This window comes from Zophobas morio, unplaced genomic scaffold (genome assembly GCF_036711695.1).
Source record: "Zophobas morio isolate AGI-343-1 ecotype UQ-CSIRO unplaced genomic scaffold, CSIRO_AGI_Zmor_V1 ptg000029l, whole genome shotgun sequence".
NCBI classification, from domain to species: Eukaryota; Metazoa; Arthropoda; class Insecta; order Coleoptera; family Tenebrionidae; genus Zophobas; species Zophobas morio.
In genome coordinates, this window is record NW_026972134.1 from 4,638,125 (window position 1) to 4,654,554 (window position 16,430).

Sequence of the window (16,430 nt, forward strand, 5' to 3'; positions counted from 1 at the left end):
AAAAGCTGTAGATCCTCGACGGTCCATCTCTAAATTCTAAATCGCTGGGAAAATTCTGCACGTCGCATCCATCGTTTATTCGATCTACTGGCAACAGTCTTACGGTGAGATTCAGATCGGATTTAAGTCGAAACGGTAGAGGATTCCAACTTCAGTATACAACAAGTAAGTTAAAATTATGTAAATTCAGTTTGTATTGGGATTTACCACATATTTATAGTGTGTAATAATACACTGAAAGGCTTCCGAGGCGTTATAGAAAGTCCAAACTTCCCCAATAGCTATCCTGGTTCTATCAACTGTAACTGGGAAATCAAAGTTGCTGAAAGAAATAATATCAACATATCATTCTCTCATTTTGATTTAGAAAGAATTGCCCCAGATCACTCGGCTTATTCTGACAATAAGTGCATTTATGATTATCTAGAGGTATTCGCAGATGTATATTGTGGATCATAAACAATATTTACTTAAAATTTTAGATATTCTATATTGAACCTGTTCAAGAATATGAAGAAGAAGGTCCTTTCCAAAAGTATGGTGTCTACTGCGGTACTGATGATCCTCCTATAATTACTTTGAAATCCAATCACGCAAAAATTCATTTTGTTTCTGATAACTTAATAACAGGGAATGGTTTTCGATTAGAATGGCAAATTGAAGGTCTGTATCTAAAATCTAGAGTTTTAACAGAAATAAATACGGAACATTAATTTTTGAAAAGTTAACTAACAATCTACGAGACCGAGGGTATTTCTGTTTTTCATTTTTACTTTCCAAGCCTGGCAAAAGTTTTCTCGTCTCGGTTTAAATTTTTTTTGAATTTTATAGCGTGACGTTATATTTTTACACCGATTTTTATACCGATACAGGATGTGGTGACATTCTAACTCGACCCAATGGAACAATCAGCTCTCCAAATTATCCCAACGCATATCCACCTTCAGTTGAATGTAACTGGCAGATTCAAGCTGATTTTGGTCAACACATAGAGATCACGTTCCATAAAATCGAGCTTGAAAAAACTTACACATGCCATTTGGATTATATTAATCTATATAACGGCGAAGATGATACTTATCCCATTATCGCTAGCGTTTGTCACCAAGATAAACCGATAACTTTGAGAAGCTCGGGCAATATGATGTATATTAAGTTTAAAGCTGATTCATCAGTTTAAGAAATAGGATTTATTGCTAACTATACTACAAAAGCTACAAGTAAATGCTGATTTATTATTTTAAATGTAATCATTTTCAATGCGTATTTTTTTTATTAACAGAATGTGGAGGAAAATATATTGCCGACAAAGCAACTATCATGTCTCCAAATTATCCTCAAAATTACGAAGTTAACGATACATGCAGCTACCAGATTGAAATCGGAGAAGGACACATGATTTCGCTGAAGTTCGAAGATTTTGATCTGTTTACACCAGATGGTGTCAACTGTGGTTCAAACAATAACAGCTTTGTGAAGGTGTACGATGGTCCAACAATAGACTATCCTATTTTAGCCAAAGTCTGTGGCAAAGATGCTCCTAATCACACTATTATTTCAACTACAAATAAAATGTATGTGGAAATGGTGACACAAACAGATGTAGTAGCTAAAGGCTTCTTAGCAAATTACAAAAGGGTAAGTTAATAAAAACAAAAAATAAAGCCTAATATAGCCAATTTCAGACATGTGGCGCCCGAATTGAAACTGATGGTACTGGATACATACGTCTAAACCCCAACGATTTAGATTACGAAGAATTTAATTGCTCCTGGACTATCGTGTCTAAAGATCCAAGCAAACACGTTTCTTTAACCATCACTCATTTAGACACAATGAGCAGTTATTGCGATGAAAGCTTCAGTGCTCTAAAAATCTACAACGGTGCTTCTTCCGATGCCCCCTTGTTGGGCAGTTACTGTGGAACAAAGAGTCCACCCACTTTAACAACTGACGGTTCGGCAATGCACATAGATATAGAATACAACTCAGTATTGTTTGCAACTTACTCCATATTCGATAATCGTTGGTATTTAAATATAATAATTTTTTTTTCCTATTTGTGTATTTCAGATTGTGGAGGCACTCTAACATCAGTTGAAGGTATTTTTGCGTCTCCCGGTTATCCAAAAAAATATCCTATGGAAACAGAATGCGAGTGGACAATTGATATTCCCGAAGGAAACCACCTATCGGTGACTTTTACATACTTTGAATTATTAGAGTCCGAACACTGTAATACCGACTACTTGGAAGTAAGACAAAGTAATGGAACTGGAAAACTTCTGGGAACATATTGTGGTGATGATCTACCGTTAAATATCACTAATATGGGTAGTTTATGGTTTTTCCTAAAAACCAGCCTTATGGACGGTGATTTATCAGCTATCACCGCTAAAGGATTCCAAGCAGAATATATTCTAAGTAGAACATATTTTTCAACGAAAATTCCTAATGAATATAAACTTTGAATTACAGACCATGAAAATGATCTAACTGGACATTCCGGAAGAATAGTGTCACCACTGTATAATCAGGGTCATCCACTCTATGGTGATTATTCTTGGAGGATAACCGTAAACTACGGAAAACGCATTTTATTAACTTTTAAAGAAATAAATTTAGAAAGCGGTGACAGTATGTGTTTCTCAGCGATCACGGTATAGTTGAAAAATCAACAAATAAAAGAACTGCAATCATATTTTTAGATCTACGATGGCTCCAGCGACACGGACGCTCTTATAAATGAGTACTGTGGGACGTCGCTACCAAAAGATATTAAATCCACTTCTAATATTTTGTTCATCAAGTTTAGAGGTTACAGCACGGCTCGATCCATCACTAGATTCATTCTAGAATGGTTAGAAATCGATGCAATCACTCCTAAAATCGACCAAATCCCTAATGGTAACACTAAGTCCAAATTAATATTCCATATCAATAAATATCTTGATATCTTGTAGTCAAAGGCTGTGGAACCAGCGAATCCGTAAATATAAATGGTTTGAAAAATTTTACCAAAATTACGTCTCCTGGTTATCCTAACGGATACGAAAGAAATCTAAATTGTGAATGGATATTCACTACGATTTCGATGAATCGGGTAGCTATTTATTTCACCGACATGGATTTGCAACCTTCTTATGGCTCTTCCTGCTACGGAGATTACATTGAAGTCTTTGAAAAGAAAACTGCAGACTGGCAGAGTGTTATAAAAACTTGTCACGAAAACGTTACCTCTAGGTCTTTCATTTATACTTCAAATATGATGAAGGTCATTTTTAAAACGGACAACTATGGAAATCGCACTGGATTTGCGGCCTTTGTACGAGAAGGTAATTCATTAACGTAGGTAATTCAATTAAGTGTACATTATGAACTTGAACAATTTTAGCATGCGGCGGTTATTTGACGGAACCTACGAGTTACATCGTGTATGACAACAATACAAGGCAGAGTTTACTTCCGAGACACTCCGCCACGGTAAGATTATTATTAATTTAACCCATTGTTTATTTTTAAAGAAATTATAGTGTCAATGGAATATCACGGTTGGTGCTGGAAAAACGATAGAGATAGAATTCTTACAATTCGATATATTACACGATAAGGAAAAGGGTTGCAATAACTATCTAATGGTAGGCGGAGTATTCTTCATGTATAGACTATTCCAACTTTGGTATTTTAGATCCGTAATGGGATCTTTTCGGATTCTCCGATTTTAGGAGATGGTAAATACTGCGGTGATCAACTTCCCTCAATACTTAAAACAACTGGCAATAATGCGTACATTAAATACCAAGGACAATCTTCGGCAGCCGTAAATTTTAAATAAGAGTTAGAATTCTGTTTAATTATTAAATTTCCTAACAGAATTTCAAAATGCGTTACCGAGAAGTTTCCTACGCGTGCGGTGGAGAAATAACCTTAAACCGGTTTGAAAATGTTACTGAAATTAGCTCGCCTAATTACCCTCAAATACCTCCTCCGCATATTGAATGTGTTTGGAGGATCATTGCTCCTCCTGGCGAAATAATCCGGATTGATTTTCCGTTTAGATTTGACGTAACCAACGACAAAGAGTAAGTTTTAACAACTATGAATATTTTGCGGACAGTCGTGTTTTAGATGTAATAAGGAGTATGTGGAAATACGGGATGGTGCTACTATATATTCGAAGTTAATAGGAAAATTCTGTGGCAATAAACCAAATTCCCAGTTCACAACTAACAATATGATGTTTGTAAAATTCTTCACTCAGTTAACTGATCCGAGCAACGGTTTTAAGGCAAAATTAACTCTTGGTAAGAGCGAATAAAATAAGTAGATTAATGGTTTCGATTTTGGTCGCTTTACACCAGTCATTAATTTTTCAAGATATGTATATATATTCACAGGCAATTTCCTCGACTCGTATTCTAATTGTTACAATTTGGATTTTCTTATAAATTTCTCCGTAAGCTGAAATTCTCAACAATTCTTTTTTTTTTTTTTTGTCGAATACTTATTACAAATTTAAACAATGCTTTCTATCTCCAATCTTCTATTTTACATATTTTGAGTCAGAGATAATGCTTTCAACTTCAAACTAATTTTAATTCAAATTACCTATGTTACAAAATATTAAACTTACCACTTTGAGTGGCACACTTCTAGGAAGCTAAAGAGCTTAGTTTAGTAAAATATGGTAAGAATTTTTTGAAACTTTACTTAGAGTCCACTTTAACTATAGGCTAATTGACAATATATAACAGCATCTGAAATATCAGCAACCATTTTTTAAATTTTACTGAATTTCTTATCTACTGACTCAACTATGGATTGTAATCCTTTCTTCTCCACTGTTTTTAATTTTTGTGACGCTTGAATTCAATACTTAGACCATTATTCTAACATTATTAACTTTTAAATTTAAGACTTCCTTAAAAAAAAATTAACATCGATTTCAGCTTATTGTGGCGGAACTGTCAACGGTAAAATGGGCCAAATTCGATCACCTTACTTCAACAATCCTTCTAAGTATCCCGTCGGCGCAAACTGCACTTGGCACTTAGTGTCACCACCTGATCACAGTATGAATATAAAGTTCAATAAAATCGATTTAGAAGAAAGTTTTGGATGTACAAGTGACCATGTGTGGCTTTATGAAGAAAATCAAGTGGACAACACGAGTACGTTTAACAAAGCTGGTACACTCTGAATATATGTATAACAAAATTTTAGAAACTACCCTCGGTAAATTCTGCGGGAAAAAACTTCCGAGTGAACTAAATTCAGCTGGAAACGAAGTGCTCGTTAATTTCCTGACGAACCAAGTAAAAAAAGATTTAAGCGGCTTCTCGTTAAATTTTAACTCAAGCCGAGAAGGTACTTTCATAATCACAGAAAATTTCAAATAGTTGGATCATTTCATTTCAGTTTGTGGTGGTGTCATTGAGGCTGCAGAAGGTACAATTCAATCTCCAGGTTATCCAGCACCTCATGAAACCCTAAGAAGATGCGGTTGGTACGTCAAGGTACCACGTGGTCGACGCGTAACTGTAAATATCGAAGATTTCGGCTTAGACAATCGATTCTTAACTACGTGGGTAAATGGATTAGCATTTTATAACGAAAACAGTTTCCGAGGTTTTCTTAAAAAAATTTCTTCGAATAACGAGAAGACGGTCGAGTCTTCGGAAAATCACATGTTTGTTTACTATTGGTCTTCGGGGAAAACTGGACGCGGATTTAAATTAAAGTTCTCTTCTAATGAACCTACAAGTATGTGGTAATTTCTATATTTGATCAATATTTTCTACTTTGTTGAAATATAGGATGCCAAGGTGATCTAAATGAAGACAGTGGTACTATTACCCAGCCCAATATTCCACATCCTTATTTTTGTACTTACATTCGAAATCAACAGTCCCAAGGAAAAACTTTTGCGATGACTATTACCACTACTACGAATAATACTAATCCAGGTGGTAAAACAAGCTGTTTCCAATATTTAGCCACGATTAAAGTGGAGTCAGGTATAAGTTTGCCATCGTCTAACCATTTCTGTGGTCGAGAAGTATTACGAAACAAAAAAAAATGTATCATAAAAAATTTGTCGTACATGCCAAAACAACAAACAAAATGCACTATATTTTGTACGTGAAATTCAAGAGGTTTCAATTGTGCTTTACCATCATTTATCGTTCGCGACATATGACTCTACACCTAACTGAAACTCGTATAACTCACTCCACGGCCGAATTTTTGTTATGGCCTTCTCGATGCCAGATTTAAATCATCGCTTGACGTAAAAGATTTTTTTTAACTTTATTTTAGATGAGGCCAAATCACCTCTTCAGACCATACAATGTATTCCTAGTACAACAGTCATCCGATCTCCTTATTCAAACTTAAAACTAACGTTCATGCAAACTACAAGTCGAAGTACTACCAATTACACAATGTCTTATAACACATACAAATGTGGTGGAGTCATAAGTAGCGAAACAGGGGTTATCAGAAGCCCTGGTTACCCAAACAAGTACTCATCATCGATTGAATGTGCTTGGTTGTTAAAATTACCAGAGGAACAAACTATTCTATTAACATTTGAGAATCTCGATTTGGGAGACAATTGCGCAAAGAGCTATCTGGATATATACAACGGGAATTCGCCGAGCAGTCCGAAGATTGATAGGTACTGCCAAAACAACAAACCTGATTCCATAAGATCAGAATCTAATATTTTATGGATTGAATATAAGTATGACCAAGAGTCAAACGGAAAAGGTTTTAGTCTGAAATATGAACCAAAAATACAAGGTAATTTGAACAAATCAAATTCTTAAATTGTTAAAGTGAATTTTTCAGGATGCGGTGGTTTGTTCCATAGCCAAAATCGAATAATCCAAACTCCCTCTTTCCCTGATGATTACCCTAACAATGCAGAGTGCTTATGGGAACTTAGAAGTGATGAAGGGTACCACATTGGGCTTACGTTTATGACTAGATTTCAAATAGAACAAAGCTACAACTGTGAAAACGATTTTGTTGAAATATGGGATTGGAGAAATGACGAGTGGTTTTCTTTAGGAAAGAAATGCGGCCGAGAAATTCCAGAGTCGATAAACGCCACCTCTAACAGAATGAAGATTTTGTTTAGAAGTAACGAAAGAATTGGTGGTAAAGGTTTTAGAGTGGGTTTAACATCAACAGCTGCCAGCGGAAATTTCTCACTTTCTTATTTATTTCACAGGCGAAGTGGGAATGGAACTGTGGAGGCACTTTCATCGCTGATGCCACTGAACGTTTTATTGTAAGTCCGGGATATCCACTTTTATACAAGAAAAATATGCGGTGTGAATACAACATCTCCTCAAAGAATCCATCCCAGTATGTCAACATAAAGTTTTATCAGTTCCAATTAGAAGGCAGTAAGTGTTTGACGTCAGGAAGAACAATTTTCTTCTTGTATTTTTAGTGGGATCAAATTGCAGATTCGATAATCTAACTATTAACAATTATATTTCTGGCATAAGATATGTACACATAGCATCCATGTATCGTCAAGTCTTTTGTGGTCAGCGTATTCCCCCAAATATTCGACTGGCTAACAAAATTTACATACTTTTCCAAACAGATGCGTGGGTGCAGAAATCAGGATTCAGGTTTTCTTATCAACTTGACAGTAAGTTTAATCTTACAATACCAAAATTTCGAACAAGACATCAACTTATGTTTAGCTTGTGGTGGTGAAATTAAATCAGCAAGAGTAATAAATTCACCTCCCATGAATATCGAAAAAACACCTGGTTTATACCATGGGTACTTAAATTGCGTCTGGAACATCACCGCTCCACCAAAAAAGATGGTTGTCGTTAATTTCCAAGAGTTCAATTTCGACTACAGACGCAACTGTTATTTCGATAACGTTGAGATTTACGAAGGATCTGCTCTATTAAGATCAAAAAGAATTGCTAATTTATGTGGTAATTTGAATAAAAATCTCCCGAGCATTAAATCAGAAAATAATACAGTACTGATAGTGCTGAAAGCTGACCGTACTGCAAATCATGCTGGTTTTAAGGCTGAAGTTTACTTTGCTGATGGTATCTAAATAAAATATCGTCGTTCGTAGTGGTACTGATTTTGTAATTTCAGGACCTGCGTCTGGATGCGGCGGAAAAATAAAACTTAACGGAAGTGTCGCTGCAACACTGACTGCACCAGATCTATCAGATATGGATTGTTTCTGGACAATTCAGTCAGATATTGGCACCACAATCAAACTTCATTTTGATGAATTCAAGTTACCTACTACGTGTGGTTCAAGTAATCATACCTTTAGGAATTGTAGCTGTGGATATTTGGAAGTAAACGATTGGTTCCACGACGTCTAATTTGGTCTATATCATTTTTAATTATAGGTTAGAGATGGACACCCATCCGTGGCAGAGATAATTGAAAAATTCTGTGGTCTTACAAGCACAAGTTTTGCAAGAGAACTGTCGAGTACAAGCAACAGCATGGGCATAAGACTTTTTACAAGAGGAATTGTGAGGAGAGCTTTTAAAATTACTTTGAAAGCTACACCATGTAAGTATTTATCACAACAATGGACATTTCTATTTACGATTCGGTTTTCAGCAATTTGTGGTCCAATTTACTTAAATGCTACAAAAGATATCCAGACCATAGTTTCTCCTGGTTATCCTAATAAATACCCCAGTGATATAAAATGTGCATGGATCATAAAAAATAATAATGGTTATGGAAAATTCGTGGTTCGTTTTGTCGATTTCGACTTGAATGAAGAAAATAATCAACATATTGTGAACAACGTTTGTAACGAAGATAAAGTAGAGATTATAGACGAGACGGTTAGTGCAGCAGAACTAATATTTTCTTTTTTTTTTGTTAACAAATGATACAAATTAATCTAATGTCCCCTAAAATATTTGAGGTGGGTGTTAGAACTTAGGAGAAAGACGGCAGATTGTAGAGTAGGCGAAAGAAATTATCGGGCAGAGAGCAGTAAAATATGCTGAAATGTTGAAAGATAGAGAGGAATGTAAGATAATGTATGAATGCTGAGGAAAACGCATGGATGGAAATAGAAAGAGCGAAATGGGGGTGAGTGTGAAAAAAGAGTTGTGTATGCGTCACAAAGCAAGAGTATAAGCGAGTATAAAGGAATCTATGTACAATAGGGATTATATAAAGATAATGACAGAGACAATGCAAAGTATAGTAAGTACTCCCAGACTGACTTCGTTTTTATAGTCCACAAACTCAAGTACCGCTAGCATTAGGAGCTCTAATGAAAGTGTAAATATTCGTGGCGTAAATCATCTTTCAAAGCTCGAAATGTAGGGCCGGATCCGCTTTTATTCGCTAAAACTATGGATGTGGACAAAATCGGCCTATTGTAGAGGAACTTAACTCTTCCACAACAAGATACAGACGTAAAAACGAAGTCACTCTGGGACTGCCATACCTAGATAGAGAAAGCACAATGCAGAAAATTAATTGCAAGATTTAGGTGCGCAAATAAAGAAAAAAAAATTATAGTTGGGTGAAGGCGGGAGAATATGTAGGGTGTGCGGAGAAGCAAAAGAGACGTTAGAACAACACACGTTACACGACTGTGAAGAAATTAAAGAAAAAGAAGAGAGTGTGACCGCTCTGAGCAAGCAACCTCTACATCCGAACCAAGATGTCTACATCCAAGAAGATCTACGGATACAGCCTTACAAACAGTTGTAAACCGTACAGAGTGGACGATGGAGAACAAACTCTCCACCTTAGGAATGTTCTTGGATATTGATGGAGCCTTCGATAAAACGACCTTCAAAAGCATAAGACTAGCCTTAGAAGAGCACAACGTGAACCCCACCCAGACTAGGTGAGTGACCGGTATGTTGAGGAATACGGAACTACTGATCAATGTAGGTGGCACTGAGATCGAGGCTGCTGTAGACAGGGGATGTCCCCAGGGAGGAGTACTCTCTCCTGTACTGTGGGATACTGTCGTTGATAGCCTGATACGACGCCTCAATGATCTTGGCTACCACACAATTGGATACGCAGATGATCTAGTCATTTTGCTAACAGGATAAAACGCAGAAACATTATGTGAAATAATGCAATAGTCGAGAAATGGTGCAGCAGGCATACCCTCTCCGTTAATGGAGAGAAGATGAAATTAATCCTGTTCACTAGGAAAAGGAAAATTGGCACACTACAGATGCCAAAAGTATTTAACACAACTTTTGGACGAAGTCAAATATCTGGGAGTTGTATTGGACTGGCGACTAAATTGGAAGAAGCATGTAGATGATAAAGTGGGAAAAGCACGCTTGGCTCTTTGGCAATGTCGTAGGATATTGGGAAGGTCTTGGGATCTAAACCGCAAGATCGCCCTCTGGATCTACACAGCGATAGACAGACCGATGCTGTGCTACGGAGCTTAAGTTTGGTGTCCCTGAGCCAGACAAAAAACAACAGCCCTGCAACTTGAACACGTTCAGAGAATGGCATGTCTCAGTGTTACAGGAGCAATGAAAACCACTCCCACGGCGGCTCTGGAGACACTTCTTTGCATAGTACCTCGTCACCTTTACATAGAGGAAGCGGCAATGAGGACGTCTCTAAGACTTCACACTCTGGGAGTATGGAACAAGCAAGGCCGCATAACGAAGCACACTCGCATCTTGACAGCGGCGTTCAACAGAATACCCTTATTAAGGATTGGTTGTGACCCAATGGGCACAAAATTAAAATGTGAGAAGACATATAACTAGAATATAAATGAATGATAATTCAAAAGGAAGACCGACATCGACATCTATGTCGATGATGGCAAAACAGATAGTTGTTCAGGAGTCGGCATCTACTCCGAACAACTGAACGCACAAATCAGTGTACCTCTCGACACCCACACGTCTGTCTTACAAACAGAACTGATGGGAATAATGCTGGGAGCTAGAATTATTGCTGAACGTAAAATCGGCAACAAATGAATACGCATACTTACTGATAGCAAGTCTGCACTACTAGCCCTGGACAGCTGCATGGTTCGATCCGTGCTGATTTGGGAGTGCAGACAAACGTTAAAGTATGTATCGCAGAAAAATAGTGTAGAACTTTGTTGGATCAAAGGACACAGTGGTAACGAAGGAAACGAGAGGGCAGATGAGATGGCGAAGCGAGCATGCCCTTCTGGGAACCCGAACCGGCAATCACTCCTTCGATCGCCCTCTCGAATAAACTTGTAAAGCAATATACCCATAGACGCCATGAGCAAGTATGGACAACGATGAGCAGCTGTCGGCAAAGTAGAGCTTGTATAGCAACACCAGACCGTAAGTTGACGAAATTTTATCTCTCACTTTCAAGGGACAAATTGCACAAACTGCTAGGATTCCTCATGGGACATTACCAGTTTAACAAACATCTACATACGATAGGGGTGGTAACAGACCCAATCTGTCGTGGATGCAATGGAGAAGAGGAAACAGCACATTCTTCGTGAGTGTCCAGCGCTAGCCTCCTACAGGAAATCCATACTAGAGGACAACTGGCTTAGTATGGCAAAAATCAGGTAGTTCCCGCTTTCTGCATTACTCGAGTACATTCAAGCAGTTGGGTGGCTTGACGAGTAGAGGAGCGGGAAAACAAGGTACAATGGGACCAAAGGCGAGGCCTAAATGCCGGGTCGCTTCGGTCAGCACCCAAAATTTAGAATCCAGAATCCAGAGAGTGTGACAGAAATATTTAAAGAAAGTGGAAGAGGGAAACGCTGGGTGAAAGAAGTGGAGAGGACCAGTGTAAGGCTTGGACAAAGAGAAATGAGATAAAGGATAAAAAATGTTTATTTGCTCGTATTACTATCAATAAACAAGAAGTTACGTTGTATTTTACATATAGTGGATAAATATTTTTCTAAATCAAGAACAATTTAAGCCCTTAGGGCAAAATAAACTTATTTATGTATAATTTCACTGTATAAAACAGTAAATTCGAGAAAACAACAAATGGATATCTGATTTGATAGCAATATAAATTGAATTTCTTTAGCGATTTATGCAATAAACCAAACAGTTATTAAAGTTTAGATAGAAGATGCCGCTTGATATTTAATCAATAACCATGAGAAATGCTGTAATAAAGTACTTTTAATTTAGTTTTCTTAGTCTGTATATCCCGAAAATACAGATCTGCCATTGCCGCGAGACTTATCGAAATGAATGTAGTAGAATTCTGAATTCTATAAGTACTATAAAATGTCTTTCCTAAATGTTTATTTATTTTTATTTCCAGAATAATCTACTTTCGGATGGTTTCGGTCCTGGATTTTTGATTTCTGGGAACAGAAGAAAAACTACAGATTTCGCTGTAAGTAAAACACCTACCTTTTTATACAATAAACTCGTTAATTAATAAATATATTTTTATATCGTAAGTGATATTCGGTAGACGGTGGAATAGGGTATTTTCAAAGCTGGAAACGACTTAAAAATGACAACGCAACTTTAAACGTAGTATACAGGAGCAATAAGAGTCAGTAAAGTTGCATTAACAAGGTTGGAATATATAAAAGATGTATGAGTAATACATACATAATATGTCGTCTATAAACCTAGGACGAAAATATACATGTATATCATAAAAATTAACACCAACTTTTAAGACGACGCTGTGATGTTCAAATGCTCGATATAAAGTGTAATAAAGAATAAAACTCCTCTAGTTACTACTCGATGACTAAATGTTTTTTGAACGCATGGCCGAATACAGGGTTGCTAAAAAGTATGGAAGCAGTTAAATATCTCGGCAACAGTTAATTAGATCTTCTTGAAATTTGAACAAAAATATTTCCCAACTATGAAAACCCCAATTTACGTACAGAGCACCACCTCACTCCGGACGTCAAGTACGGCATTACTTAAACGAATAAATGAAACTTTTCCTGGAAAGGGGATAGAACGAAGGGGAACAGTTGAGTGGTTAGCTAGGTCACCCAATTTAACTTCACTTGACTGTTTTCTGTGGGATTATCTAAAAAATTGAGTTTTTGTTAATAGACCACAAAGCATCGTAGAACTCCAAGAAAGAATATTAAGTATGATTGCTGATACTATTACTGATTTACTATTGCCAGGAAGTAAATGGAGAACATTTGGAACATTTATTATAAAATTATTGTTTTTCAAATATTAATTTGATCTGTTTTCAGTAATGTAATTTTTTAATTAAATTTTTCAATGCGCTTCCATAGTTTCTATTTACAATCATTAAATCGGAGTATTATTATTTAAACAACATTTAAATCAATATATTACGCTGTCACCTTTACTTCAGTTTATGTACCTTGAGTTCTATAATTTTTACAATGATTGGCCACTAGTATAATTTTTGAATAAAGTGGCATACACCAGGACTATGACAGGTGAGAGTATTGTCAAAGCTAGCTACGATGTTCTGATTTTCAGTATTTTTATTTTGATAATTTATTTTACCATGGGAAAAATGTTGGGAGAAACTAAAATAATGCATGGGTTACATTTCGGAAATCAGAAAAAAATGCACTATTGAAAAACGGCACATTTGACTACTAGTGCAATTTAAACTCAAGTTATCCCTGCATCCCAAAAACAAATGAAGTATAACATTTGAAAAAATTGCAGATAGTAGAAACTGAGTATTCCTAGGGACAGCTCAAATTTCAAAAAAGATTCAACAAACCGTTCTCGCGATACTCAATTGCTTCCAGAATTTTTAGCGACCCTGTATGTAGCTGACATCCCACATTGCACATCATTCTTAGGCATTCAGAAAACATTTCATTAAATTGGCCATAATTTTTTGTAAACACTGTAAAGTATCTCCATAATAAACCTAAATTTAATCGATGGCAATGCTGAAATTGAGAACTGGACAAAACAGTATGGATTAATATATAAAACATATACACGTATCGCTACGTTTTTTTCTATCAAAAAAGTAATACCAGCTTGATGACATTATTTCTATTGCACACCCGTTAAATCGAAAGAAAACAAATTAATCCTATGCCCCAGACTAGTATAAACTTACGTCCTCAATAAAAGAGTACCTATTCATGTTGGAAGAATATCAGTAACATTTTGTAAACAAAAGCTACCCCTTTATGTACCATTAATTCATTATGACCAAGGAAACTTCTTCAACAATCATGGCAAATTTTTCCTAGTCGAGAAACTTCTAGAATTTCCGCCATACATATATCTGTTTTTGGAACAGACCTGTATTCTATGGATTTTTAGTTTGAGAAAAGGATCGATTGAAACCGTATGAGATAGGTCTAGAAATTGTCACAGGAAGAAAAATTTATTTTATAAAATTTTGAGTGCTTCTGTGGCCTATCTAAAGACTTATTAGCAAAACCGCGACAAAGGGACATGAAAAGTCACAGAAGCTAAGCTATGTTTCACTCGTTCCGTTTTCAAAGAAGTTCGTGAGAAAATGGATTAGAATATAAGATTGATACATAGAAACTACTCGTTTTTATGATGATTTTCTGAAAATACAACTGAAATAGAAATGGATATGGAAAGAATTGCTACTTTAAAGAATAGATAACTGCTAAAAAAGTCATCTTCTCGTAAACGAAAACGATTTCATCGGCCTTAATAGATTTATCAACCCGAAATCACGGCGAACCAGTTTGGGCAATAGTTGGAGAAAAACAGAAAGCAAAGAAACAGAGGGCTTTGACAGGACATACCGAAAGACATGGACCAATACCAATACTACTAAATTCGACTGTTTTGGAGTTTCTCGAAAAACTAGCAAGAAAATTGTTAGTGTATTCGATTGAATTTTAAAATTCATTTTATTAATTGCGTAAATGCTGAGTTATTTGAAGCGTCCGAGAATTTATTTGATTTTGATTTGTTACATCAGCTTATAAAATCCATAAACACTTTACACATTTCCGATCTCTACTTTCATCCAAAAATTCTTAAAATGTATATTTTGGTTTATAATGTTCCAGAGATATTCCTTAATGACAGGCACTCATCAGTTTTGCGGTAAATCCGACGGACCGTTTGACTACTACTCAAACTTAAATACTATAGTAATCAAGTTCTCAAGTGGTAACAATGACCGAAACCGCGGCAAAGGATTCAAAGCAGAGTATCACACAATAGGTAAGTAAATATAGAACACTGCAATAAGTGGTCCACAATGGTGTTATTGTTAAATAGGTTGCAACAGAAACTACACCTCCTTACAAGGACGCGTTGTCAACACCATTACGAATGAGTGTTTTCAAACAATTACCGTACCTAAGAACTACACAATTTCGGCTTATTTCCAGCAGTTTGTGATGTACCATTTGAACGACTGCGAAAAGGTTGGTATAGAAATACGCGATGGAGGAAACCAATCTGCTACTCTGTTGCAAAAAGTTTGCGGTTACGCGTTACCAAATCCAGTTTTCTCAACGACGAATAAGTTGTGGTTACATTCTTGGAATAAAATGGGCGACAGGTGGCCAGCAAGCTACGATTTTGTTTATACATCGTCGGATCAAGGAAGAGGGTGTGGTGGTACTTTGTACAACTACAAGGGATTATTTACTAGTCCTTTATATCCTCTGGGCTATAAAAATAGCACTCCATGCGAATGGAATATCCGAGTTCCTGTCGGCATGAGGGTGGCTATTAAATTTTCTGGTAATTATATAACTAAGTGTATTTTCACAAGCTCACCGTGTATTGTAGTTTTTGACGTTCGAGGCGAATGTGACTACAATTATGTAAAAGTGACCACATATGAGAAAGAAGACGGAAATGAACACCGATTTTGTAAAAATGTGATTAAATTCTTTATCCTTGAGTTAATTTAGTAATATTTTTTTTAATTTTAGGAAAACCCAGCTGTTCTTTACTCGAATTCACACATTTTAGTAAAATACCAATCTTCTATTAATAATGATGGAGCTGGATGGCAAGCTTCGTTTGAAGCCGTGAGTCAATGAAATATCGTCATTTATGTATGAGAATATTAATAAAAAGAGATATATCCTCCATTACAGATTCCTTTATTACTTTATTTTTCACCTGTTCAGTGTGAACAACTCAAAAAATGTACTAAAACAAAAAAAACAAATAATTTCACATCATGGTGCGTTAAATGTCACTTTTTTACTTACCTATTACTAAAATGTTATCCACTGTTTCTGCTAAAACTGTTTTGACTATTTCCCTCATATTATTTACGACAATAAGAAGCCTTCAATTTTTAAAAATCAACCAATTAGTGTTGAATTAGACGTAGTAGTAGGGCAATTACCAATAATTTGCGCTAGTGCATTTTTGATAATAATTTTTCTTACTGAAGAAGTTGTAATTTATTTATAATAATTATTGATCGACAAAATTCTTATATGCAAATTTAGA

General features: G+C 36.0%; 1 protein-coding gene across 1 annotated transcript in view; it reads left to right on the forward strand.

The window, feature by feature from the left end:
• LOC135137431 (cubilin-like) overlaps positions 1-16,050 on the forward strand; it is a 29,046-nt gene extending 12,996 nt beyond the window's left edge. The window contains 32 exon segments of the mRNA XM_064067068.1: positions 12-165; positions 221-429; positions 483-663; positions 873-1,220; positions 1,283-1,638; positions 1,686-2,025; positions 2,074-2,424; positions 2,479-2,660; positions 2,709-2,907; positions 2,964-3,335; positions 3,395-3,483; positions 3,534-3,638; positions 3,689-3,820; positions 3,874-4,082; positions 4,129-4,304; positions 4,950-5,171; positions 5,224-5,367; positions 5,419-5,763; positions 5,817-6,017; positions 6,319-6,804; positions 6,853-7,178; positions 7,238-7,415; positions 7,463-7,669; positions 7,725-8,090; positions 8,143-8,354; positions 8,409-8,577; positions 8,629-8,861; positions 12,304-12,378; positions 15,020-15,176; positions 15,234-15,704; positions 15,753-15,844; positions 15,899-16,050. Coding sequence (XP_063923138.1) covers positions 12-165; positions 221-429; positions 483-663; positions 873-1,220; positions 1,283-1,638; positions 1,686-2,025; positions 2,074-2,424; positions 2,479-2,660; positions 2,709-2,907; positions 2,964-3,335; positions 3,395-3,483; positions 3,534-3,638; positions 3,689-3,820; positions 3,874-4,082; positions 4,129-4,304; positions 4,950-5,171; positions 5,224-5,367; positions 5,419-5,763; positions 5,817-6,017; positions 6,319-6,804; positions 6,853-7,178; positions 7,238-7,415; positions 7,463-7,669; positions 7,725-8,090; positions 8,143-8,354; positions 8,409-8,577; positions 8,629-8,861; positions 12,304-12,378; positions 15,020-15,176; positions 15,234-15,704; positions 15,753-15,844; positions 15,899-16,009 — 7,398 coding nt within the window. The 3' untranslated portion in view covers positions 16,010-16,050.
• The last annotated feature ends 380 nt before the right edge of the window (positions 16,051-16,430 follow it).